General features: G+C 38.2%; 1 protein-coding gene across 5 annotated transcripts in view; it reads right to left on the bottom strand.

Annotated features, from left to right (window-relative positions):
- ldb2a (LIM domain binding 2a) overlaps window positions 1-27,436 on the bottom strand; it is a 576,008-nt gene that overhangs the window by 51,870 nt on the left and 496,702 nt on the right. For 2 of the 5 annotated variants that reach the window (XM_069925126.1, XM_069925129.1), the window contains one exon: window positions 25,351-25,446. The exons of the other annotated variants lie outside the window; for them this stretch is intronic. In XM_069925126.1, the coding sequence (XP_069781227.1) occupies window positions 25,351-25,446 (96 nt within the window). The remainder of the gene's footprint in view (window positions 1-25,350; window positions 25,447-27,436) is intronic. 5 annotated transcript variants of the gene reach the window in all.

Genomic DNA, 27,436 nt, shown 5'->3' with positions numbered 1-27,436 from the left:
ATTTACAGCACTTGGAGCAGGGACCATCAACTGTTCACACTTTTGTAAATAGTCATCAGATCCATGGGTAAAAACAAAGAAATGCTGGAGCAACTTAGCAGGTCTCACACCGTTCATAGAAGGAAAAGATATATAACCAATGTTTTGGGACTGAACCCATCCTCAAGAACTTCTCAATCATTTGCAAATTATTTATTAGTAAGCTTGAAAGCAGCATTGATTTTATGATTATTAATTCTTTGGTGCTGATGTCATCACAAATAAATGACACCAAATATACTGCAGACAACAGTTCTAATATGACATCAAATTGAGTTTAGTGGATCCGTTAAGACTAGATATATTTTAACTATTAAACTACCCTGTATTTTGTCCATTGTCAAGGCTGAGGCTGCTATCAATGGAATAATGTAAATTTAGTGTTCCCCACTGGTGTCCTTTTGGATTCTAATTTCACTTTTATTATTCTCCAGCCATATTAATCTGCTGAAGACTCCTGTAACTGCATACACCACTATGTCTCCCATCACCATCCTCTGCTCCAAATTAAACAAACCCAACTTGAGCAATCTTTCCAGATCATAAATCTTATCTGCATCCTCTCCAGCTCAATTATACCAGTTCAACTCAAACTGTAATATTTATTTTCTAACATAACTTCCTGTGTCTCAATTAATAAAAAAAATCCTGGATGTCTTTTTACCTACTCACTGACCTGTCTGCTACATTCAACAATATGTGTTCATAAGCTTTAAGGTTACTTTGTTGCTCTACATCATTTAATATCCTTCCCCTACTCCTCCCAAATGCATTAGCTCACACTTCTCATGATTAAATTAATTTGTCATTTTCCTGCCAAAATTCACAAGACCATCAATATCTTCCTATATTCTAATAGTTTTCTCACCATCAATTATATGAACAATTTTTGTGTCATTCTTCTTTATTTTGCTCTCTAGTTTAGTCTACATCATATACATATTACAATAAGCAAAAGATAAAGGACCAATCATGGTATAAGCCTTCCTGTCACAAAAATATCTGTCAACCACATAGGGAAATTGCAAATAGCTGTAAGAATAATGGGGTTGTAATAGGAGATGCTATTAACTTCCCTTCTATTGATTGGGACTTCCATAGTCCTACAAGCTTGGATGAGATGGAATTTGTTAAGTGTATCCATTAAAGCTTTCACAAGCAATATGTAAATTACCCAGATGGAGGGAAACAACATTGCACCTCCTATTGGAAAGTGAGGCAAGTGACTGACATATCAGTGGAAGATCATCTTGAGACCATTGACCATAATTTGATCAGTTTTAAAATGATTATGATAAAAGACAGTGTTTCACAAATTGAAGCCTACATTGGGGCAAGACTAATTTTGATGGCATTAGACAGGAATTGTAAAGGTTAATTAGGAGAGGTTTTTTGCAGGTAAAGGAAGATCTGGCAAGTGGGAGGTTTTTAAAAGTAATGTGAGTTCATGGCCAGCATGTGCCTGTCAGAGTGAAGTGAAAGACTGGCAAGATTAGTGAACCATTATTGATGAGGTATATTGAGATGCTGATCATGAAAAAGGAGGTAAAAGTCATAAATAGGCAGGTGGAATCAAATGAGCCCCTTGTGGAGTATAAGGGATATAAGATTACACTTGTGAGAGAAAATATGAGACAGCTTTGGCTGATAAGATAAAGGAAAATTCTAGTAGCTGTAGAATACACTAGAATTCTCCCATTGTAGAACACACTTTCATGAGATGTGGTTAATCCTTTGAGTTCTTTATTTAATCTAAAATGGTTCTAATGTGTCTGATGTCACACGCATGCATGTTCCATAACAATCTGCCCCCCCCCCAAAAAAAGACTAAAACTAAACTGAGAATACCAACAATATAAGTCTGTGGCAACAAGTAAATTACTAAGCAAGGTACTTCTAATCATGGGACATAGTCCTTCAAATGTAATGGAGGATGTTTCTTGCGTTTAGATCTCCTTGGCGATGGAAGACTTGGAGAACTTTCTGACTTCTCAGGAGAACCCTTTGGTCTTTCCGGGGAAACTTCTGTCTCGCAGGAGAAAGTACAATTTCCTCATCGGCTGACCCTAAACATTGGGTAGTTACTGTTGGGATGTCTGATGGCAGCTTATCACTCTCTTGTGTACCCAACAGCAAGGGTATTTCTGGAACTGGTAACTGGATCAAATCCATCATGTCCTTGTTGCCATAAACCCACTCTGGATCTGGTGTGCACCTCAGAAACAAACTCTGGTCGCTGTGTCATTTCCATATTATTTCTCCTACAAAATATGAATTTTTTCAGAAGCACTCCTCTTATGCATGTTTCTTTATTCTCTCTTTAATCTCCCACCAGTACTTGTTGTCCAACTTATAGAGTTCTGGTTGGTTTACCAGAGATGCTGATTGCTGGATACAAAGCCCCATGTTTGGGTGTACACCAGAGAGTATGGTTCTCAAGTTATGTCCAAACATCAGTTCTGCTGGCGTACGTTTTGTTGTAGAGTGCGGGGTTGTCTGGTATGATAACAGAAAATTTGCAACCTTGTGATGCCACGTTATATTCGACGACTTCTGGGCCTTCATGGCTTTTTAAAAAGTTTGTATAAAGCATTCCGCTTCTCCATTGGTACTCAGATGATAGGGTACCAATAAGATGTATCTTGTATTTTTTTTGTAGGAATTGGTTGAAAGCATCAGACACAAATTGTGGTCCATCGTCAGAGACCATTTCTATTGACAAACCATACATTGCAAAAAATATACTCTTTAGTCTCTCAATTGTTTTTTCGGCTGTTGTTGTCGCATTTGGGATACCCACACTCAGAAAGTTTTCGCCCATAATAGCACCAGTGAAATTAATGTGAATTTAGTGACAGGGGTGTGAAGGTCATTTTCAGGGGTTAGTTTTGGCTCGAGGTGCTTTACGTTACATTTCTTGGCAAATGTGACATCTTCTCACTGTCAGTTCAATGTCCATGTGTGCTAGGGACTTCATTTGGACCATCTCTGGATGATGTTGTGGAGTTCGGCTAACATGGTTGCTTTCCATTTCTTTGGAATGATTGTTCTTATTCCCCACAATATACAACCCACTTCAATTGATATCTAGTTGTGTCACATATAATAAGGTTTTAATTTGAGCCTCATCCTCTGGGCTTTGGGCCATCCATTTAATTTAAAGTACAGGATCTTTGATAAGGTTGCTTCACTTCATACCTTTTTTCTGATAGTTTTTGCTTTAATTGGTAAGTGTCAAAATTCCTCTTGATTAATGGCAATGGCCTCTGCTGTCCAGTTGATCAGTCCTTCTATTTGTTCTGCCTCTGGTAGAGGTAGGCACGACAAAACATCTGCATGGCAGGCTTGCTTCCCTGGACTGTGTTTTAAATCATAATCACATGTTGCGAGCTACATTGCCCATCTTTGAATTCTTGTGGCCACTAGTACCGAAATGCCTTTCTTTGGGCCCAAGATTAAACTCAGTGGCTTGTTGTCTGTCACTAAAGTGAACTTTCTACCATATTGGTATTGAAATCTTTTGACACCAAAAATTATGTCCAGTCCTTCCTTTTCCAGTTGTGCATAATTCTGTTCACAGGATGTTAAAGAGTGAGAAGCGTAAGCTACAGGTTATTCTCCTTTTTCTATGACCTGTGACAATACTGCTTTTAAACCCACAGGTGATACATTGACCGCCATTTTAGCGGTCAGTATTTTCTTCAACCACTTGAAAGTTTTCCCTCTTTCTGTAGTCCAACCCCATTGTTGATCCCTCTTTAGAAATTAGTTAAGCGAGATGCACAATGTGGACATGTAGGGGATGTGTTTTCGAGAATGGTTCACCAAACCCAAGAATGACTGTAATTCTGCTTGATTTGTGAGGCAAGGTGCCCTGATGATGGCTTTGGTACCTGTTGTGTTCATCTGGACTCCTTCACTGTCGATTGTAAATCCCAAATATGTTACTGAGGGTACCATAAACACACATTTGTCTTGATATAGTCTTGGCTTCCTTCAATCCAGTTGATCAGTCAAATGCTCCACGTCATCGTAAACAGTAATGATAATGTCGTCTAGATAACATCCCACATTTATTCCAGTGTAACAACTTATCCATTATCGATTGAAATATTGTGGGTGCTGCTGATATCCCATATGACATTCTGGTATACGTGAACAATCCTAAGTGAATATTGATTGCCACATATTTTCTCGACTCAGAATCCTATTCAACTTGCTGATATGCTTGTGATAAATCCAATTTTGTGAACTTCTTACCACCATTCAATGTTTGAAAGAAGTCTTCTGTTCTGGGAAATGGATGTTGGGGTTCTTGCAGAGCTTGATTAATGGTGGCCTTAAAGTTACCACAAATTCAAATCTCACCATTGAGTTTTATAACAGGAACTAATCGGGGTGGCCCAATCACTGTATTGCAATGATTCCTTCATTTTGAAGTCTGTTGAGTTCAACTTCAATTCCCTTCTTCATCACAAAAAGAACCATCCTTGGTTTGAAGAATTTGGGTTTGACCTCCTGTTTCAAGTGCAATCTGGCCTTGACTCCTTGTATATTCCCCAGGTCTTTTCCAAATATTATCTGGTATACTCTTGGAGCACTTGCTCCAGTTTTGATATTTGTTCTGGCCCAGTCTATACATTTTATATTGTCCCAATGTCCTTCCAATCCAATTGGATTCATGCCATCCAATCTCTTCCAAATAAAGCAGGTCCCTTTGTGTCCACAATGTAAAGGGGTAATCTTATATTTGACATATACCTTGCATTTTCCTAGTACTTTGATTATCTTTCCGGTGACTGTTTTCAACACCATGTCGGATTGTCCCACCTTGAGTATTACCTTGGGTAATACTCTTGTTTTTAAGCTCTTTGGCTTAAGGATACCGTGGCCCCAGTGTCCAGTTCCATCTGAACTTGTTGGTTGATAATGTTAACAGGAATCAAGATTTCCGAATTGTGGTTTGTCACATTATTAATATACATTACTTCCATCACCTTGACTTCTTCATAATAACCACTTGGATTGTTACTTGGACATCTCTGTTACCCTCTTCACTCCTTCTCCTTGTGGTTTATCAACTCAATTCCCCTATCTTCAGAACCTCACAACCCAAAAAAAACAAATTCATCTGCTAATTCCCCACCTATTAATCAAAGACATCATTGTGTTTAAAGGAACAGTATAAACAGTACTTGTGATTAACCTTTAACACAGTGGAAATATTCTCGATATTCCATTTTTTTTATTTGATGCTCCCACTCCTCTCCTTGTATAATACCCTGAGTTTTGAAGCAACAATGTCTAATCGTATTTTACTCAGTAATTGTTGTTGGACGTTGCTGTTAGCCAAACTGATGGCCAGCATGTCCTTTAAGGCTTCATTCAAGAATATTCCAAACTCAGGTTATCTATAACCTACACAATTCAGCCATATATTGGTTCACAGTTTTGCCTGGTTTCTGCTTTGTAGACCAAAACTAGTATTGTTCTGCCATCACTATTGGTCTTGGGGACAGAATTCCTCCCATTAGGGCACACAAAGCGGTATGCATCATAGAATCTGGATTTGTGGGTGCTGCTAGGGATTTTATCAGGCTATATGTCCTCACTTGGAAATGTTGCCTGTTTTCTTAAACTGCCCACTTATCTCTTATTCCCCAGGCAGTACAGAACAAATTGAATCTTTCAACATACTCATCCCAGCTTTTTGATCCCTTGTACTCTTCAAAATGTCCTTCTGCCATTTTTGGCTTCTCCTTTGTTTCACTGTGAATGAGCTTCGGCAGCTCAAGATCATTGTCGTTTCAGTTTAAAATCTTCTGTTCTCCCCTTCCGACATTTGAAGTGTGGGATAACATCTATTTTTATCCTCATTGCCAATTTGTTGAATATTCCTCCCATTGTAGAACACACTCACATGAGATGTGGTTAATTCTTTGTATTCTTTATTTAATCTAAGATGGTTCTGTGTCCCTCAATACAAAGCTGTTATCTGACGTCACTTGTATGCATTTTCCATAACAGTTTTCAGCTTGCTTTTTCAACCCACTTCTCAATAAAATCGTCCTTACCTCAATTTAGAATTTTTACTCCTATTTTATCTTTATCCATATATTTCAATGCTCAATGGCATATGGTACCAATTGGAATCTGAAGATTACTAGCACAGAAACGCTTCTTCAGCTAATTCCTTAAATTTTGCAAGCAGGATCTCATCCACTTTATTATTTTAGTTTGGATTGATCTGACTACGGAGATGTCCTAAAATCCTGGAATTGCATTGATGGCTTCAGAAACTCTTGTCTGCTTTTCCAATTTCAGAATTTCTTATAACATTTATTCTCATGAAATTTCTCTTAATGCTAGGTTTTAGCTGGCTGCACTCCCCAGAGGAAATGTCTGGATTAAATACAGGTCAAAAAGGAAGATACCCACAGGGTTCTCTTTTGCCTTTTTTGGCAGGTCTGGCAGTCAGCCAATCCACCTCTGCTAGAACTATTCATCTTCAGAGTGACCATCTCACATTCCATTCATAACTCAGTGTCACAGATGGCTACCATTCCTTGAGCCCTTCAGATTACAACCCTTCCTGCAGTTTGGCTATTAACAATGCAGAAGTGTGTTGGAGTTCCCACATTTGTACAGGTTGTTTTACAGACCTAAGGTACTCTGGCTATCTCTCTACTTTCCAGAAACCAGAAGCAGTACTCTACAGAAATTAGTCTGTCCTTATTTATAAATATTATTGTTTTTTTTCTAAATTACTGCAACTTGATCAACCTGGAGGTGAGGGGATTGGAGGGTTATTGGCGGTGAGCGGGAGGTTTGAGCTAGTGGAGATGTTCTAGTGAACTGGTGCGGACTCGAAAGGCTGACATGGCCTGTTTCCGCTCCGTAAATGGTTAACTCAGAATTGACACTGAAGTGTTTACGAAGATGGCATTTAAAAACTGCTTACTGCACTGTCTGCCTCACCAGCACCTTCGTTCAGTCTTCATATAGAATCACATTTTTTGATGTTTTAAAACTTTATAAGTTTAAAGAATCTGCTTTTATTATTCAAGTGAGACCATGTTAGAATTGGGAAACTATTCAATATTTGACACTATTTTGACAAAAATTTTAAGAGACAAGAGAGGCATAAAGTATGCAAAATGTGCAAAACATCATCATTGTCAATGTAAGGAAAAACGAATAAAGAGCATGGATGTAGAGTAATAAGGGATGAGCCCAGTTTAAAATGAGAGTCACTCACAAAGACATGGTGAAAGTGAAAGAAAGCATGAGATGAACGCACAGAATTTTTTGCAGGTTAGCAAAACCTTTGGGCCATGACATGTACACTGCTGGAATTTAACAGGATTAATATGGGCACCATTTCAATACAGAATATTTGTATGGTTCTTTGCTGCCTGTTCAGCCAAGTTTTATCCATACCATCTGTTCAGATGTTGGGTTGAAGACCTAACTGAAAAAAATATTGGACCTTAAGCATTTGTAGATCTCCAGTGGTGCCCTGGAATAAGGCCAGAATATTAAATTTGTTGTGGAAAGTTGGCTTGGTTTTAAACTTCTATCTCCAAAAATGTCTTTATTGGAACAAATTAAGTTCTAAATAGCTGAGGGCTTATATCCTAACTACAAACACAGCTGATACCAGGAGCTGTTCAACATTATATGATGGGCATTGCATCTCACCATAAAAAGTCTAGGTGTATTGTTGCCAGACCCCTAGTCACAGCATGGACACACCATTGACTGGTTAACAGTGCTTTCTCTATTTGGAGTCAAAGTTCATCCATTATGGAATCTTATTTGCATATATATCTGTGTGTGTGTGTGTGTGTGTGTGTGTGTGTGTGTGTGTGTGTGTGTACGTACACACACACACACACACACACACACACACACATTATATATCCATGTATTCATATTGCATATTGTTAGTTAAGTTTTCCAGCAGCTCTCTAAATTAGCCAGCAGATAAGCAGCAATCTAGTCATTCTAATCTGCTTCCTCCAGGATGTGTCCACAGAGGTTCATGCACGAAAAGATTTGGGCAGGGATAATGAGAGACAATACTAGGATCTGGATCAAGGAAAAGGAGGGGGCATTGCCAATGACAAAAGTAATTATCAACAACAAAACCATAAGACTGTATGATAGCCTGTAACTTCCTTCCAACAGAAAGATTTTCCACGCAATGCTTCACTGCATGTCATGAGATAGTGAATAACCTGCATTCACTCTGCCTTTTAATGTTCATTATTGGAATTTGAGCTTGAAAGATTGGAACAGATTGAAAAATCTTCCATTGTTTGCAGCCCAATTTTTACCAGACTTCCTAATTCTGTGAATGTCATATTTTAAAATAGAATACAATTAAAGAGCAAAAGATTCATAACACCTGATGACTGACTATAAATCTGCCAGGCCAGTTCGAAGGATGAAATATGCTACAAACGGAAAGAATTTCAAATTTTATTGCTGATTCCACCTGCACAGTAATGCACCAGCTAATAGGAGACCACCAAAATGATTTTAGTATTTAGAACCATAGAATATTACAGCACAGAAACTGGCACTTCTAGTCTGTGCCAAACCTTTTTTCTGCCTCATCCCATTGACCTACTCCCAGACCATAGCCCTCCATACCTCTCCCATCCATGTACCTGTCCAAATTCTTATTAAATGTTAAAATCGAGCCTGTATTTTCCACTTCAGCTGACAACTTGTTCCACACTCCCACCACTTTCTGTGTAAAGAAGGATATATTCCCCCTAAACTTTTCCCCTTTCATCCTTAACCCATGTCTTCTGGTTTGTATCTCACCTACCCTCAGTAGAAAAAGCTTACCTATATTTATTCTGTCTATCTCCCTCAAAATTTCAAATACCTCTATCAAATCTCCCCTCATTCTTCTACGCTCCAGTGTTAACCTTTCCCTGTGACTCAATTCCTGAAGTCTGGGCAACATCCTAGTAAATGTTCTTGGCACTCTTTCTATCCTATTAATATCTTTCCTGTGGTTAGATGATCAAAACTGCATACAATACTCCAAATTTGCCCTCACCTATGTCTAATACAACTTTAACATATCCCAACTCCTATACTCAAAACTTTGATTTTGAAGGCCAATATGCCAAAAGCTCTCTATACAACCTCATCCACCTGTGACGCCACTTTCAGGAAATTATGTATCTGTATTCCCAGATCCCTCTGTCCCTCTGTTCTACTGGGCTCCTCTGTTTCCTACCATATACATGGTCCTTTCTTGGTTTATCCTTCCAAAATGCAATACCTCGCACTTGTCTGCATTAAATTCCATTTGGTATTTTCCAGCCTCTTTTTCCAATTGGTCCAGATCCCTTTGCAAGCTTTGAAAATCTTCTTCACTGTCCACAACACCTCCAATCAAAGTGTAATTTGCAAACTTGCTGATCCAATTTACCACATTATCACCCATATCATTGATATAGATGACAAAGAAGAATAATCCGAGCACCGATTCCTGAGGCACACCACTAGTCACTGACCTCCAGTCTGAGAAGCCATCATCCATCACTACTCTCTGGCTTCTCCCATCCAGCCATTGTCAAATCCAGTCTACTACATCACCAGGAATACCGAGCCTCTGACCTTTCCGACAAAACTCCCATGTGTGACCTTGTTAAAGGCCTTACAAAAGTCCATGTAGACAGCCTTTCCTTCATCAACTTTCTTGGTAACCTCTTCAATTTTCAACAACCAAGCACAGTGACAGATTTATGTTTCTTCAAAGGAAATATTTCCTAATTATTTTTTTCCCAAAAGCTAAGTAATGATATGACAGCTTTTTGGGGCCAAGTAGATTTTATATAAACTTTTGATTCCCACTGTAGCTCTATGAAAGGGGAAGAAGGAGTATTGCAACTCATATTGTAGTAACCTGTATGGTGTTTCCACACTGCTGATCGATTAAACTTTGTCAGTGCAACAGGAACAATGGTATATATCATCTGTAGAAGTGGTACATGTCTACATCTGGATGGCATGTGCCTTGGAGGGAAACTTATGAGATTAATGTTGTTCTAGTAAATGTACTGTTCTTGTCTTTCTCATGGTGAAGACTGCAGACTTGCAACATTCTGCTGAAAATTCCCTGCCAACTTGTGGTAATGCATCCTCCAGGCTGTCTTCATGGCACACTGATAGTGGGAGTTTAAGCCATTGACGAATTGCCAATTAAATTTGTCTTGAATAGTTTTAAGCCTATTTGTGATTAAACTAATGATTAATTTCTTTTCTGCAATGATTCATCACAATAGACTTCAATTAAGCACAAAACTCTTGATCCTGGAATGTAAAATGATAGTATCTTTAGTGATCAATCAAACTGTAAGAAGGATGCAGCTTTTCAAATCTTTCAGGCTTCTGAATAACTGATGAGACATGTTCCTTGCTATTACCATAACTTGAATATCCCAAGCAATATGTCATATGTGAGACCTTTTAATGCATCCATTTCTGAATCATTTGAAACAATCATAGCTGCATATTTCAAAGACACTTCAAACAATGTTTGAATCCTTTATAATGTGGTTATCTGATAAGGATATCGTCCTATGCATTTTCTGTACTCACTCATTGATAAATTTCTCAGGTCCATTTATTACATTAACTATCAGGGTTAACTTTGATTATTCATTATTGATGTGATCTCCGTCACCTTCATTACGCAGTTCCTGTGATAAAGCTCAGATGTTGACAACAGAAGGTTAAACGTGCATATTATCTGAGATGCTCTAATTTTATCATGGTAATCTTGAAAAGTCCCGTCGTTGTTTTCAAATGCATTTATGGCTTTGCCTCTCCCTATTGATGTCATGTTTAATCTTCATTAAGATACCTGCCTGCCTCCAATTTAGGACTCTTATTCAATTTTAATTGCTCTCTTTTGATAGTTCAATCTTCAACAACCAAAGCCCTAAGCTCTGAAATTTTCTCTCCAAGTCTTTTTGGTTTTATAATTCTCTTTTCATTTCAAGCTCCTTACACTTTAGCCACGACTTTGCTTCTGGCCGGGCCTGATATGTAGCACATTTAAATTCTGTCTGCCATTACATTAAATATTTTGGGACTTTATGATATTTTAAATGAATATACAAATACAAATTGTTGTTGCTCTAAACAGTAGATTATTTATCCTCAGCTCTCTGAGATGACCATCTATACTTCAAATAATCAGAAGATTTTGTGTCATTTCCAAAAGATGACCGAAATATGCATGAGGAAGTGGAAAAGTCTTGAAGTTATGAAGAGCTCAACAGTCTGTTCTCAGCCCTACTCCCTGTACTCTAATGGTAAGAATAGCAATGAATGGATTAATTAGATACTACTTACATCACATTTTCATAATTTTAACAATGTTCTGTTCTTTCGATGTTACCCTATCAGATGGAGAATGAATATTAAGCTTTATCACTTTTGTAGAATACAAATTGGTTAGGTCAAAAACAAAGTGTTCTTGTAATTAGCTTTTAGTAAGCTGATAACTGTTCATCACAATTCAATGACAAAGAAATGTATCTCTGAATATTAATGGTGTTAAATGCATCTGTTGTGCATGCAAGTCTTCTACAGCTCTATGATTATTTTTACACAGAAATAAAGGAAAAATGCTGTAAAAGATTTGCATACTTACCTCTGGAGTGGTCATTAACACAGCACTTTTCCTAAGCACTTTTACATTGTGTTGCAGACTTTGTTGGAAGGTGAAAGTCGTATTCGTTAGTCCAGTTTCTTACGAAGTACAGCCACTCCGTAAAAATGAGTTGGGGTCTTGGTGAAAAAATTACAGGATGGAATTTAGCAGATAAATTTTGTCAGGACATTTTTACACTGATAGCAGAGCAGAAAATTTTTGCAAATTTTCTGCTTCTCAGCAGCTGTGCAAAAGTACCTACAAGGCTGATACTTTGATTTTTTTTTTTGCCAATGCTATTTTAAAGGATGTAAGTGTAAGGTGTTAACCCCATTCAGTCAATATTTTGAACTATGCTAAATAAACTGTATCTAACTCTAGACCCTTTTATAGAGAAAAAAAGATGAATGTAAAGAAAGAGAATCTCCATCTTTACATCGCTGCACTTAAAAGGTCCGAAGGCAAATGGACTTCTGGAAGACGCTCTAGCTTCCATCTGCCTAAAGTGCAGTTGTTCCTCCTCCTCCATAAAATGAATGTTGCTGAAAGCAACTGCAAAGGGGAGGGCTGATGATGTCGCGATGACACCATCAGCTTGCAACCCATGAGTGCGAATTTTAAAACCTCTATGGTTAATAGTGTCTATTATGTTACACAGGAGATCTTGCCTGAGGCCTAAGACTGCTTGCACAGATCTCCACTAGTGCCCTTACCTGCTCCTCGGTCGCCATTGTCAAGTATAGGCCGCTTTCCCTTCTCGGCACATAAGTTTGATGTCATAGTGGCGGGCGGCGCTACTGCACTTCTCTCAGCTCTGGAAACCTGCTCCCAACTCAGCTCTGCATAAAGAGGCTGTGGGATCCATCTTATAGGTTGTCACCATAAAAGATAAAATTGCCTTTTTTTTTTAAACTTGAGACAGCTATAATGCAGGGTTTGACCATAAAAAAGCCTAATGGTTGAGTCAAGCATTTAGATGATCAGAAATTAGAACACAAGGAGAGGATAAATGGCCATTTCTCATTCTGTATTTCTTTAAATTCCTGTCATTGATTTGAAGATTATAATAAAGATTTATGGAGAAATAGAAGCAATGAAATTAGATGCTTAGCCCATAGAAGAAAAAAAAAATTTTGAAAGCTGAACAGAGACCGGAACCTACCAAATTGTAATGTGGATTTTTTCAAAACCTGATGCCTTCACAATGACAGTGTAGCTGAATGATGATAGAATTAGAAAAGATTTTAACTACCAGTTTTTATTACAGTCCTGTTGTCCTGGAGTTAAACATACAGTATGTAATTATTCTAAAATAAATCTGTCAAAATTCAAGAACCATTGAAATTCAGATGGAAAATATAAATTAGTTGATGGAATGATAAGCATCAATTTTGTGTCAATCTGTGTTTGAGCAGAAAATGCTTTCTCAAAGCCAATTTTTGCCTTACAGTTTTTAAAAGAAGAATATGTAGACATTTGAATAGGAAGAGAGATTGTACACACTATTTGTGAAGAATCTTTCTTTTCTGGGGGTCTTTTCAGATCTTCCCTTTAAAGGTCAAGCAGATAGCTAGATCACTTATGACTCCGTAGCCATCTTATTCAACAGAATTAGTTTGTTTTAGAGACTAAAACTGTGCAAGAAAGCACTTACACGCTTGTCTTTCCACTACTTTCATTTTGATTATTATATTACAGATTGGATCACAATATTTTATCCACTTTTCAACCAAATGTGCAGAACAGGAGAGGTGTGGTCAGAAACTGACTCATTTAAGAGTAGAGGAGGTTATTTTGGGGATTAAATTGAGCAATGATTCTGTATTTGATTCCTATCAACCATTCTACACCCCAGTGACATGTGTCTCCCTTTATTTAAGAATGATGAGCAAGTGAATCATTGGATGGACTGCTGCCAATTCTATAAATGGCTGACTGTCAATCAGCACAGCAGTTTACATTCTGCCCTCAGCAAATGAAGGTAAAGCAATAAAGGAGCTTTATGTTCCATCTGTGAAGCCCAGACATCTCACCCTGACGGTTGCATAATTGTAGCTGGTGACTTCAACCATGCCAACCTGAAACTGTTCAACAGCATGTAAACTTCACCACTAGAGGAGAGAACACCCTAGAACTAATGTACACTATTGTCCCTGGTGTGTATAAAGCTGCATCTTTCCCTTACCTTGGATATTTGGACCACATATCCATCCTGCTAACCATGCTTAAAAAGTGAACAAAGTCAGTTCAAAAGGAGATTAGGACATTCGGGGCAGGGGGTGGGAAAGACAGCAAGGCTATAAGACTGCTTTGAGACCAAGGACTGGGGCTGTTTCAAGGACGTGATCATCTTCAATATTAACAAGTATACCAGCTCAGTGACTGGCTACATTAGCAAGTGCATCGAGAATGACACGGAGTTACACCTGATTGAGTTGTGGAATAATATTGATAATGAAATTGGTATGAAAGGTTTAATATATAGAAAAACGACTCTATGTCAAAATAGGCTTAATCCTTTTTCAATGAATAACCAATTCTTGAGGATTTGGAGACAGAAGGGTATTAAGAGGTCTGAAGATTGTTTTGAGGATGGGAGGTTTATATCATTTGAAAGAATGAAGGAAAATTTTAATGCACCTAGTAATACTTTAATTTGTTATTACAAAGTTAAATCTTTTTATCAGGCAAAATAGGTCTTACTTTGATGTTACCTAATCAAACTGAATTAGAATTAATGATTTCTAATACTACTTATTTCAGTAATGTATAACTTACTTCAAACTAAGGCCCCCAAAATTGGGGTGCATAAATCAAAATCAAGATGGGAATTAGATTTAAATACTCAAATAAGTGAAAAGGATTGGCTGGATTTGTGAAAGAATAATATGACTAAACTTATAAATGTAAGATATCGGTTAGTTCAATATAACTTTTTATATCAGATATATTTGACTCCACAAAAATTAAATAGATTAAATCCTGCTGTATCAGATTTATGTTTTTGATGTAAATCAGAGGCTGGAACCTTTTTTCATTCAACTTGGCAATGCCCTAAAGTTAGATAATTTTAGTTAGGGGTAGGTAATTTTTTGGGATGAATTACTGGGGTCAAATTCCCACAGGACCTGAGGTTATTTTTACTGAGTAATATGTAGACATAAGGTTATTAGGCCAAAATTAAATTTAAATATTTATCAAATTGCATTTGTGTTAATTGATTTAGCAGTTTCTAGGAAATGTTTTGCAATATCATGGAAGTCAGAAATAGATTTAGGCATGGAAAGATAGCATGCAGAACTTCGTAGTTGTGTCCCATTAGAGAAAATTACTTATAATTTGTGATATAAATATCATAGTTTTTGGAAAATATGGAGCCCATATTCACAAAATTTTGGTTTGCATGTATGATTGAATCTCTGAAGACCTTACTCCTTCACATCTTCCAAAAGATTTTTCTGTATAAATGTTTTATGTTCTTGGCTTTCTCCAGTTTTTCTTTCTTTTCTTTTTAAGGGGTGGGGGGTTGAGGGGGATGGGAGTATATTACCAAATGTAATAATTTTTTTAAAAATAATTTACAATTGAATGTAATATAATTATATTGTGGTTAAAATTTATAAATAAAAGTATTCAAAAAAAAAGAGAATGACATGGAGTCAAATGCTACTTAACCAGAGCTAACCAGAAACCATGGTTGAATGGAGAGGTCCTTGCACTTCACAGAGCTCAAGATGCAGCCTTTGGGACAGGAGACAAGTTGGCACTAAGATCAGTCAGGGCTGAATCCTCCCATTTAATCTTTTCTTTTGTTATTTTTTTTCTCCCCCCTTCATCTCTCCCCCCTACCCACCCACCTTTCAAAAACCAATAAATAATAAAAACTCACAAAACAAAGAAAACCTCAAAAAGAAAAGAAGTCGTATCGTCCACTTCTATATATTTAAATCTTATCGTGCTTGTATTCATATCACTTGAGGAGATGGAGGTCTGAGGTCAGCATTTTCTAACATATTTTATGTATGGTTCCCAAATTTGTTCCAATAAAGTATATTTGTCTTTTAGATTGTATGCAATTTTTTTCTAATGGAATACACTTGCTCATTTCAGTATGCCATTGTTATATTTTTAGGCTTCCATTTTCCAAGTTGTCATCATATACTTTTTTTGCTGCTCCAACTGCTATCATAATAAATCTTTTTTGGGCTCTATCTAATTTTAGTCCTAGTTTTTTTTGTCTCTTATATTATTTAACAGAAAAATTTATTTATCTTTTGGTATGTTATTTTTTGTACTTTTGCTTAATATTAGGTTTAAATCTTCCCAGAAAGTTTTCACTTTTGAACATGTCCAAATTGCGTGTAATGTTGTTCCAGTCTCTTGTTTACAGCAGAAGCATCGATCCGATGCTGTTGGGTCCCACTCTTTTAATTTCTGAGGAGTTATATTGTATCATACGTATCCTAGTATTTATCGTGTTCCTCATAGTTCCTGTACATACCCTCTCCCATGTTTCATTCTTTATCCTTATATTTAAATCTTTTTCCCAACTTTGTTTAGGTTTACACCTTGTTTCATTCTCTTCCTTGTATTGCAGTCTGTTATATATGTTTGTTATAAATTTTTTAACTATCACTGTGTCTCTGATTAAGTATTCAAAGCTGCTACTTTCTGGTCGTCTCAAGCTATTTCCCAATTTACCTTTTAAATAAGTTTTCAACTGGTAATATGCAAACATGTGTTATTCCGTATATGTCTTTTAATTGCTCAAATGTTAATAAATTATTTCTCAAAAAGCTGTCTTTTATTTTCTTGATTCCTTTTCTAGCCCATTCCTTGAAAAATAAATTATCTATTGTAAAAGGGATTAATGGGTTTTGTGTCATAAACATTTTAGGTATTTGATAAGTTATCTTTTTTCATTCCAAGTGTATTCTCTTCCATATTTGAAGTATATGATATAATACTGGTGAATTGTTGTATTGTACCAGCTTCTCATCCCATTTATAAAGTACATGTTCTGGGACATTTTCTCCTAATTTATCTATACTATATTGTCCGCAAATAGGTTGATCTTATATTCTTTCTCTTTTATTTTTATTCCTTTAATCGTACGCTCCTTCCTTATCAGCTCTGCCAATGGTTCTATAGCCAAGGCAAACAGGGAAGGGGACAGTGGACATCCCTGCCTACTTGACCGCTCAATTTAAAGTGATCTGACACATATCCTTTGCTAAAGGTCCATTATACAGTGCTCTAATCCAATTAATAAATTTTTCCGGTAATTTAAATTTCTGTAGCACTTTAAATAAATAGTTGCACTCTACCCTGTCAAAGGGTTTCTCTCCATCTAGTGTAACTGCCAACGTTGGCGTTTTATTCATTTGTGCTACATGGATTAAATTAATAAGTTTACAGACATTATCTGCTGCTCATCTTTTTTTTAACAAATCCAGTTTGATCCTGCTTTACCAATTTCAGCACATAGTCAGTCTATTCGCTAGTAGTTTTGCTATTAATTTGTAATCCGCCTTTAGTAAGGGTATCGTTCTATATGATGCTAGAGACAGTGGGTCCTTTCCTGTTTTTGCTATTTTACATGATTCAGGTAGATTTTGGGTCTCTTCAATCTGTTTCATTACTTCTAGAAGGTGCGGGGTTAATAAGTTCTTAAATACTTTATAAAACTCTATAGGGAATCCATCTTCGCCTGGTGTTTTATGCTTGGTAATTTCATTAATATATCCTGTATTTTTTCAATTTTAAAAGGTTTTGTCAATTTATTTTGATCTTCTAATTGTAGTTGTGGTAGTTCAATATTGGATAAAAACTCGTCAATTTTATCGTTCTTCCCTGTATTTTCAATTTGATACAATTGTTTGTAGAATTTTTTAAAATTTTCATTAATCTCTAATGGGCTGTATGATATATGCTTATCATCTTTTCTTATCGGTAAAATGGTTCTTTTTGCTTGTTCTTTTTTAAGTTGACAGACCAATATTTTATGAGTTTTCTCTCCTCATTCATAATATATTTGCTTTGTTTTCATAATGTTTTTCTTCACTTTGTATGTTTGTAGTGTTTTGTATTTTATTTTTTTCTCTGCCAATTCTTCTTTCTCTGTATCTTCTCTTTTCTATAGTTACTATCTCTTTTTCCAGTTGTTCTACTTCCCGGATATATTATTTTTTAATTTTAGTTGTATAACTAATTATTTGACCACTAATTAAGATCTTCATTGCGTCTCATAGTATAAATTTATCTTTTATTGACTCTGTGTTTATCTCAAAATATGTTTTAATTTGTTGTTCAATATATTCCCATAATTCCTGCCTTTTTAACAATATAGGGTTTAGCCTCCATCTATATGTTTTTTGGTGGAATATCCTCTAATTTGATTGTTAATAACAAGGGTGAGTGATCAGATAAAAGTCTTGCCTTGTATTTGGTCCTTTGAACTCTCCCCTAAATCTGCGCCGACAACAGGAACATATCTATCCTTGAATAGGTCTTATGTCTATTTGAATAATATGAATACTCTTTCTTCTGGATGTTCTTTCCTCCATATCTCAATTAATTTCATATCCTGCATTGATTTTAGCGTAAATATGGTTACTTTATTTCTTTTATTAATTGTCTTCCCGGTTTTATCTATCACTAGGTCCAGGTAAAAGTTGAAATCCACCCCCCCACCCCCCCCAGTAAGATGTGCCCCTGTGTATCTGCTATCTTTAGAAAGATGTCTTGCATGAATTCCTGATCTTCTTCGTTAGGTGCATAAATGTTTAGCAAATTAGCTGCTTTTGTTTTTTACCTTCTGTTTTCCCATGTGGGTCTTTGTGTTTCTCTTGGTCTTGCTTCTCTGACTCTTTTTCTTGTCTTCCTGGTGCTTCTCCTCCATTGGTGTCACCTCTCCGGTTCCTCCAGCTGTTTCTGCCGCGTCCGCTGCCAGGCTCCACTCCCGTCGGCATCGTCGCTGTACTGTGCAGTCGCGTTTCTTTTTCTGCGAGCCATTTCTGCAGTCTGCCCTGGGAGATGTCATCACTCAGCTGGCCGCTTACCAGTTTTGGAAGTCGGGCCAACTTTTGGTGGGAGCTCCCTGCTCCTGTGTACAGGTAAGGCCTTCTTCCTTTTTTTCTGGAGGTTTTCTTTCTTCTCCTTTGTCTGTCATTCTGATCTTCTCTTTCTTTGGAGCCATCCTCAGGATCTTTTTGTTAACTTTATCTTGCAGCATCTCTAAGTTTTCTTTGTTCTTCTTTGTTTTTTACTCTTTTTTTCACTTTCTCCATGGAAGGCTGGTTTTTCCCACTCCATCTCGTAACTTCCTCCATCCTCCCATGTAATTTGCCTCTTCAGCAAATACAATCAGTCGCAATATAGAGAACTGGGGGAAAATCTCATGAAATGGTGCAAGAATAATGACCTCAGTGTCAATGTGGAAAAGACAAAGGAGATGATGTGGACTACAGGAGGACCAGGAATGACCAGGCTCCACTATATATGGATAGCTCAGTAGTGAAGAGAATGGAGAGCACCAAGTTCCACAGAGTCCACTTGAGAAGTGACCTATCCTGGACACACAACATCTCCTCACTTGTCAGGAACGTGCAACAGCAACTGCACTTCCTTAGAAGGCTGAGGCAGGCAAGGCTACCAGCCACCATTCTGTCAACTTTCTACAGTTGCTCTATCGAGAGCGTCCTGGCCAGCTGCATCAGTGTGGTATGGTTGCTGTCGAGCATCAGATCAGAGATTAATTCACAGGACCATAAAAGCAGCAGAGAGGATCATTTAGTACTCCCCGCACCGCCCCTCCCACCCCACTAATGATGTGATTTATCAGGATCGTTGTTTGAAGAGGGCTCGCAAAATCAGGGAACACCTCTACCACCCTGCATGCAGCATCTTCCAGCTACTCCCATTGGGAAAAAGATAAATAAGTATTACAGCCAGAAACTGAGGAACCGTTTCTTCTCACAGGCAGTGAGACTGCTGAATAATTGCTAAAACTACTCTCCATAACTCTACTATTTATAAGTAATATTTATTTTAATATATGTACAGGTATACCCTACTTTACGAATACTCGTTTTGCATAAGTTCACTTTTATGAAGAAACCTCGGTTCATATCTGAAAGAAATTTGAATAGGTTTTTGTTTGTACAAAAATAGCCTTCAGCAGTAGTGAATGGGTCTTCATTTCACACCATTTCGGCTTACGAAAGGTTTCATAGGAACACTCTACTTTCATAAAGCGGGGATACCTGAACTGTATATATGTATTGTTTGTCTGTATATATTATGTCTGTACATGTGTTTGCTCTGTTCTGCACCATGGACTAGAGAACGTTGTTTCATCGGGTTGAACTGGTACAATCGCATGACAAATAAACTTGACCTTAAAATGCCTGCATAGTATACTTCAAATAGGAACCACAGCTGACAATAAAACTGACTCCTGCCTTTTCTGAAAGTATTAGGGGAGCAGCCTGTTGGCTTTTGCCCACTATCCTATTGATATACTTCAAATATAAAAATTGCCTTTTCATTTGACCTACGGCGTTGTCTCCGCTCCATCCTCAACATTCATTGGAGCGACTTCATCCCTAACATCGAAGTACTCGAGATGGCAGAGGCCGACAGCATCGAATCCACGCTGCTGAAGATCCAACTGCGCTGGGTAGGTCACGTCTCCAGAATGGAGGACCATCGCCTTCCCAAGATCGTGTTATATAATGAGCTCTCCACTGGCCACCGTGACAGAGGTGCACCAAAGAAGAGGTACAAGGACTGCCTAAAGAAATCTCTTGGTGCCTGCCACATTGACCACCGCCAGTGGGCTGATATTGCCTCAAACCATGCATCTTGGCGCCTCACAGTTCGGCGGGCAGCAACCTCCTTTGAAGAAGACCGCAGAGCCCACCTCACTGACAAAAGACAAAGGAGGAAAAACACAACACCCAACCCCAACCCACCAATTTTCCCTTGCAACCACTGCAACCGTGTCTGCCTGTCCCGCATTGGACTTGTCAGCCACAAACGAGCCTGCAGCTGACGTGGACATTTACCCCCTCCATAAATCTTCGTCCGCGAAGCCAAGCCAAAGATAGGCCAAAGGTCCTTGTTGTAAATATTTTAACAAATATGTTAAAAAATTAATAAACTATGAGGTCATTTGGTTCATTAAACTCATTCACTCAACATACTGTGTATAATTTACACTGTCTTCAGCTTTAGCTAATTAATTTACTTAATCCACCAAGGGAGCTGAATACTGTAGATAAACCACTGAATCAACAAGCATTAAAAATAAGCTTTGGATAGCACATAACTTTCCTGCAAAAGAACTGGCAATGTTCATCTTCGCAAATGACCCCTCGATAACAACTTTAACAGTATCGCTTTGACGAACTGGATGTCCGCCCTCTATTAACTATTATGTTTAAAAAAAACACTCGATGATATTTTTCTGCATTGCAGGAAGCCAGTTTCTCATAGTGAAAATGCAAAAATTTTCCTGTGTTAACCCTTTGAATCCCAAAACTCTTCCTCATGTTTGACTCTAGAAAACACCCGACTGGATGGAGAGTGGGAGATTGTTCTGTTGAGCACCTTTATTCAGTCCACTGTAATAATAGGGACATCCCAGTAGCCACCCATTTCCATTTCACACACCATTCCACAGTAACATGCTATCCTTGGCCTCATGCATTGCCAAACTGAGGCTACCCATGAATTGGAGGAAAAACACCTTGTATTCCGTCTGGGCACTCTCCAACCAGACCTCCAATTTTCATTAAACACCTCCCCTGTGTCTCTCTTTTTCCCTCTCACTCTTTCTCCTTTCCTCCAGCTCTCCACCCCTTCCTTCCCTCTCCTTTTTTCTCTTACACTCTCCCACCTGTATTCACCTGTGACTTCTTACCTGTTCGCCTATGCTCTTCCCCCTACTTCTTCCTCCCTCTTCTCCTCCCTTCACCACCTCCTCCCTTGCCCCACCTTTTCATTCAGGCACTTGTTTGCTTTTTGCTTATACCTTGATGGGCTCAGGCCAAAAATCTTTATTTCCTATGGATGCTGTGTGACCTGCTGAATTTCTCCAGAAAATTTTTCATTGATTCACCTTTCTTATTATGCCCACACACCTAGTTTCAGCTACCCGTCATTCCTCCCTTGTCTAGTTCAACTTATCACATACCAGTCTCTTTCTCACCCCTCTCTCTCACTTCTGAATACTGACTATCTTCCCTTGACATTTTCAGTCCTGATGCTTGACCTGAAATATCAACCATTAATTTACCTCCACAAATGCTGCTTGACCCCTTGAGTTCTTCCAACAATTCTTTTTTTTTTACTTTAGCCTAAATTTGGTATCTTCCCAAAAACATCAATACCTTTCAAAAGATCCAACTATTTAGTGATTTCCCTGAATGTAATTGTAGGTAGAGGGTAGGCAGAAGGAACATACAGCTGAAATACCTATTTACCAAAAGTATTGCACAAGTAACCCTAATCCATTTCACTCTTCTTGTCATTTTTGAATACTCTGAATAGAAGGGGGTCAGAGATAGGCATGAATCTGGAATTTCTTCTACTCTGGGCATGAGGGAGAGAGACAGCCAGATTAAATTAGAAAATGATTGTTCTAAGTAACAAATGCCACAATCACCAGCTACCCCATGAGACTGAGAAACCCAAATTCTGATAATTTTTAAAAAGTATTTTTGAATGTTTTTGTACATCAACTATTCTGAATTTGAAGGTGGAGTATATGATTAATGTCAGGATTCTTAGCAGTGTGGAGGAACAGAGAGTTCTTGGGAGTCAAAACTCATAGATCTCAAGGTTGCCACACAAGTTCATGGGGGATTGAGGTCAGGAGCCACAAACTCCTTGTTGAGTTTTTTGAGGAACAAAAAAGGTGGATGAAGGTAGAGTGGCTGATGTGATCTATTTGGATTTTAGTAAGGCTTTTGATAAGATTCCGCATGGAAGGTTGATAAGGAAGGTTCAGTCACTAGGAATTAGTAGAGAGATTGTGACAAGGGTTCAGAGGTGGCTGGGAGATAGACAGCAGAGTGTCATGGTGGACAACTGTCTGTCAGGTTGGAAGCCTGTGACAAGCGGGGTGCCTCAGGGATCAGTGCTGGGACCCTTGTTGTTTCTCATTTATATTAATGATTTAGAGGAGGGAGTGGTTAACTGGGTAAGCAAATATGCAGATGATACGAAAATATGGTGAGTGGTGGGTAGTGAGGTAGATTTTCTTGGATTAAAGAAGGATTTGGTTTGTTTGGAAGAGTGGGCTGAAAGATGGCAGATGGAATTCAATGTAGACAAGTGTGAGGTGTTGCATTTCGGTAAAAATAACCAGAATAGGACATATACAGTTAAGGGGAAGGCACGCAGAGGAGCAGAGAGACCTGGGGGTGATGGTACAGAGTTCACTGAAGGTGGATTCCCATGTAGACAGGGTGGTTAAGCTGACCTTCATAAATCATAGCATAGAGTATAGGAGCTGGGAGGTGATGCTGCAGCTGTTTAAGGCATTGGTGAGGCCAGGTTTGTAGTACTGTGCTCAGCTCTGGTCTCCAAATTATAGAAAGGATATAGATAAGGTGGAAAGGGTCCAGAGAAGGTTTACAAGGATGTTGCCCAGTTTACAGCATCTGGATTACAGGGAGAGATTAAGGAGACTGGGACTTTATTCATTGGAACATAGATAACTGAGAGGGGCTTGATAGAGGTATTTAAAATTATGAAAGGAATAGATAGATTAGACATAAACAAACTCTTTCCCCTGAGGGGAGGGGAGGTTGGAACAAGAGGGCATGAGTTAAGGGTAAGGGGGCAAAACTTTAGGAGAAATATTAGAGGTGGCTTTTTCACTCAGCGAGTGATGGCAGAATGGAATGATCTTCCGAATGAGATAGTTGCGGCAGGGTCCCTTGTGTCATTTAAAAGAAGGTTGGATGTGCACATGGAGTTGAGGGGGTTGAAGAGCGGTAGGTTTGAGCTAGTGGAGTTGTTCTATTGAACCGGTGCCGACTCGAAAGGCCAACATGGCCTGTTTCCGCTCCATAAGTGGCTATATGGTTATATGGTAATGTTGCAGCTCAATGAAACTGGTTAGACCACACTTAATGTGTTCACTTCTGGTTGCCTCATTAAAGGAAAGATGTGGAAGCTTGAAAGAGGATGCACAGGAGCCCTGATTCAGGCAAAAGAGTTTTATGCTCAACACACAAAGGTCCAGGAGAAACACAGCAGAGGCCACATAGCATTCTTTACAGCAAACACACATAGCCCTATGTCAAGGTATGAGCAAAATGCAGGCAGGCGCCTTTATCATGACTTGGTACGGCAGCCAAATATTGAATAATGTCTGTGGCTGTCCCTAGAGACATGACACATTGGAAAAGGGCGAACCACATTTTCAACAATTATATTTTCAATTGTATGTGTTAATGTGGTGGCAAATATTCATAATGCTCCACAACTATATTGTATGATATACTGTAGGCATTGAATAGAAGACAAAAATCCATTCCTTGGTATCTGAAGTTCCTTTACCCGTCTTGAAACACTTGGCTAAATTTGACATATAAGATCTTCAGATGACTGACTGGCAAGGGTTTTTTGAGAGAAGACAATGATAGGTTTCCACAAACACATGTGAACCAATTCTACCAAATATCACCTCTGAATATTGTTTCACTGTTGTTTATCCCTTATTCTGAGCTCGCCTACCACTACTTTGAATCTCTGCAAGACAGAATAAAGGATTTTTTAAATGGTGAAAGAATAGAAGTAAGCACGATGAAATAGGAGGGACAGAAAATGAAATTATTTTTTAAAAAGCTAATAAAATTCTGACAAATATACACAAAGATATATTCTAATTGTAGGAATGGAATATAAAGGGTAAAAATTATGCCACAACTTTACAAAGATCGGTTAGATCATACCTGAAGGATGATCATGACCTTTGCAGCATGTTGTGCATCAGCTCTCCAAAGGTTAAATTACAAGAGATTACTCCAACAATGATAGTATTCCCTGAATTGTAGAAGAGCCAGGAGAAAGTTTTTTTTTTCAGAATAAAGGGAACAGATGGGGGAAGAAAGAAAATATTTAGCTGCTGGTAGAGTCTGGGACCAAGGATCATGGGTGAAAAAAATTAAAGCCTGGCCTTTCAGGGGAGAAATGAAGAAACACAAAGAGTGGTAGAAATTCAGAATTGTCTTCTGCAAATACAAATTCATGTTAAAGCAAAAGTTAATTTAAATCAGAGACTGATAGGTTATTGCAAACTGGAGGGTGATAGAAACTGCAGATGTGATGAAGATATCTTGGTGGATGCAGCCAAACTGGGTGATCTGCAAGTTGATGCCTTTTAAGTGCAGCTAGTCAAAGCAAAATACTGTACAATGCAGTATTTATGAGGATGCCCATTCAGTAGTCATGCATCTTCGTGTGCCGAGGGGTCCACAATCCCAGCTTTCTTCAGCATACGGGTCCTCAATAAGCCTGAATAATTATATGATTATGTTCAGTATTACTCTGCCGACATACATTCCAGAACCCTGACAGGAGGGTATAGATGAACTCTTGTGCAGCCTGACCTGCCTGGGATCCCTCTGTAGATCCTCTGTTTCTTTTTCCAAACACCTCAGAGAGGGGAGTTCCCATTGGGAAACCTTTTGGCTGCAGCAATGGTGCTGGGAAGGGGACAAAAAACATTGAATGATTGGCACAAAGGCTCTTTGGAAGTGCCACTGCTAAAAAAAAAGTAATAGAAGGGTCAAAAATTGAATTATTATTGAAGGTTTAATTTACTTCTAATACTCTTTAGATTAATAAGTTAATTTCCGACTCACGGCAGGGTCTGATTTTGTACCAACATTCAAAGCTGACACCTGCATCAGGTGGAAGCTTCCCATGAAGCTAATTATCTTCTCTTAGAAAATTGTACAGGTACCTAACTTTCTGGTAGGACATGCCTGTTTTGTACAATAACTTTTTTTAAATTAATGCTGCCGCTGTGAGTGTCATTACAATCTGAATAGCCTATTTCTGCTCCTATGTCTTTAGAGGAAAATCATCTCTGGCCAAAGACATCCGTCTCGTGGAGGGGGGTCGTGGTGGGGCAAGGATTTCAACAATCACTGGAAGTTGGAGCATTAGTATGAATTAAAAATGCAGAGAATGTTCCTGAGGGAACATAAAGTGCCTGTCTGTCATATGGCAAAACTTACATAGCAACAAAAAGAAAGAGCTATTATAAATATTGCAGTCTCTTTTTTAAATTTGTAAAATGCTTAAAGCAAAACTGTACCAATTCTGTCATATTCTTGGGGACAAAGTACAGAGCAGGAGAACTGTTATCAGCCTTTCTCTCTCCACCATGCACATCCTTTGGCTATCATCAGTTATAATTTGACTTAGCGAGTAATTTACGTCTATGGCAGCAAATAAAGGTAATTAACCAGCATCCCTTACCTTCATCACCTAATTCCTACCAGTGGTAGGACTGGTAAAGGTGGGGCATTCAAGATTTTGCTTGGTAGGGCACAAAGAGAAACTTTAACTGCCATTTCAGAAACCAGTGTTCAACAAATGGCCAACAGCGCCATTTCCTTTTTGACCATTTTCGGATGTCATAACAAAGTAAAATCTTACCCACAATCCTCATTACTTCAAGAACATACTCACGTGCAATTCGTCATGTTCAATTAATTCATAGATAGTCATTATTTATTGTTCTAATTGATTAAGATGATAAATAATATTCATAATGAATTGATACATACAGCAGCTCTGCATATTTTTACATGTTACTACAGGTACATAATCTTTTATCCAAAACCCTTGGGACCAGACACTTTTCAGAATTTGGAATTTTTCAGATAATATAATCATATAACATTTACAGTTTGGAAACAGGCCATCTCAGTCTGTCTAGTCCCACCTACCTGCTCTCTGTCCATAACCCTCCAATCTCCTCACATCCATGCACTCATCCAACCTTCTCTTAAATGACAAAATTGACCCCACAGAGCCACCACTCTCTGAGTGAAGCTCCCTCTCATGTTACTTCTAAACTTTTGCCTCGTAACCCTTAACTTATGACCCCTCATTCCAATCGCACCTACCCTCAAGGGAAGGGCCTATTCACATCTACTCTATCTATCCCCCTCTTGATTTAATATACCTCTATCAAATTCCCCCTCAACCTTCTGCACTTCAATGAATAAAGACCAAGTCTTCTCAATCTTACTTTGTATTCTAGATACTGCAACATTTTAGTAAATCTTCTCTGCACCCTCTTTACCTTATTGATAGCCTCCCTATAATTTGGGGACCAGAACTGGACACATTATTCCAAATTTGACCTCACCAATGCCTTGAACAGTTTCAACATCACCTCCCAGATCCTATATTCTACACTTCGATTTATAAAGGCCAGCATACCAAAAGCCTTCTTTACCACTCTATCCACATGAGATTTCACTTTCAAAGAATGATGAACTGTTATTCTCCTCTGCATTCCTCAATGCCCTCCCCTTCACTGCATACGTCCTGTTTTGATTATCTTCTCAAAATGAAGCACTTCACACTTATCTACGTTAAACTCCATCTGCCACCTTTCAGCCCACTCTTCTAAGCAGTCCAAACCATCTTCATTATCCACAACTCCCCCTATTTTTA

The sequence above is a fragment of the Narcine bancroftii genome, chromosome 3 (genome assembly GCF_036971445.1).
Source record: "Narcine bancroftii isolate sNarBan1 chromosome 3, sNarBan1.hap1, whole genome shotgun sequence".
Taxonomy (NCBI): Eukaryota; Metazoa; Chordata; class Chondrichthyes; order Torpediniformes; family Narcinidae; genus Narcine; species Narcine bancroftii.
Note: the sequence above shows the minus strand (reverse complement) of the source record. Positions and strands in the feature narration are given on the sequence as shown.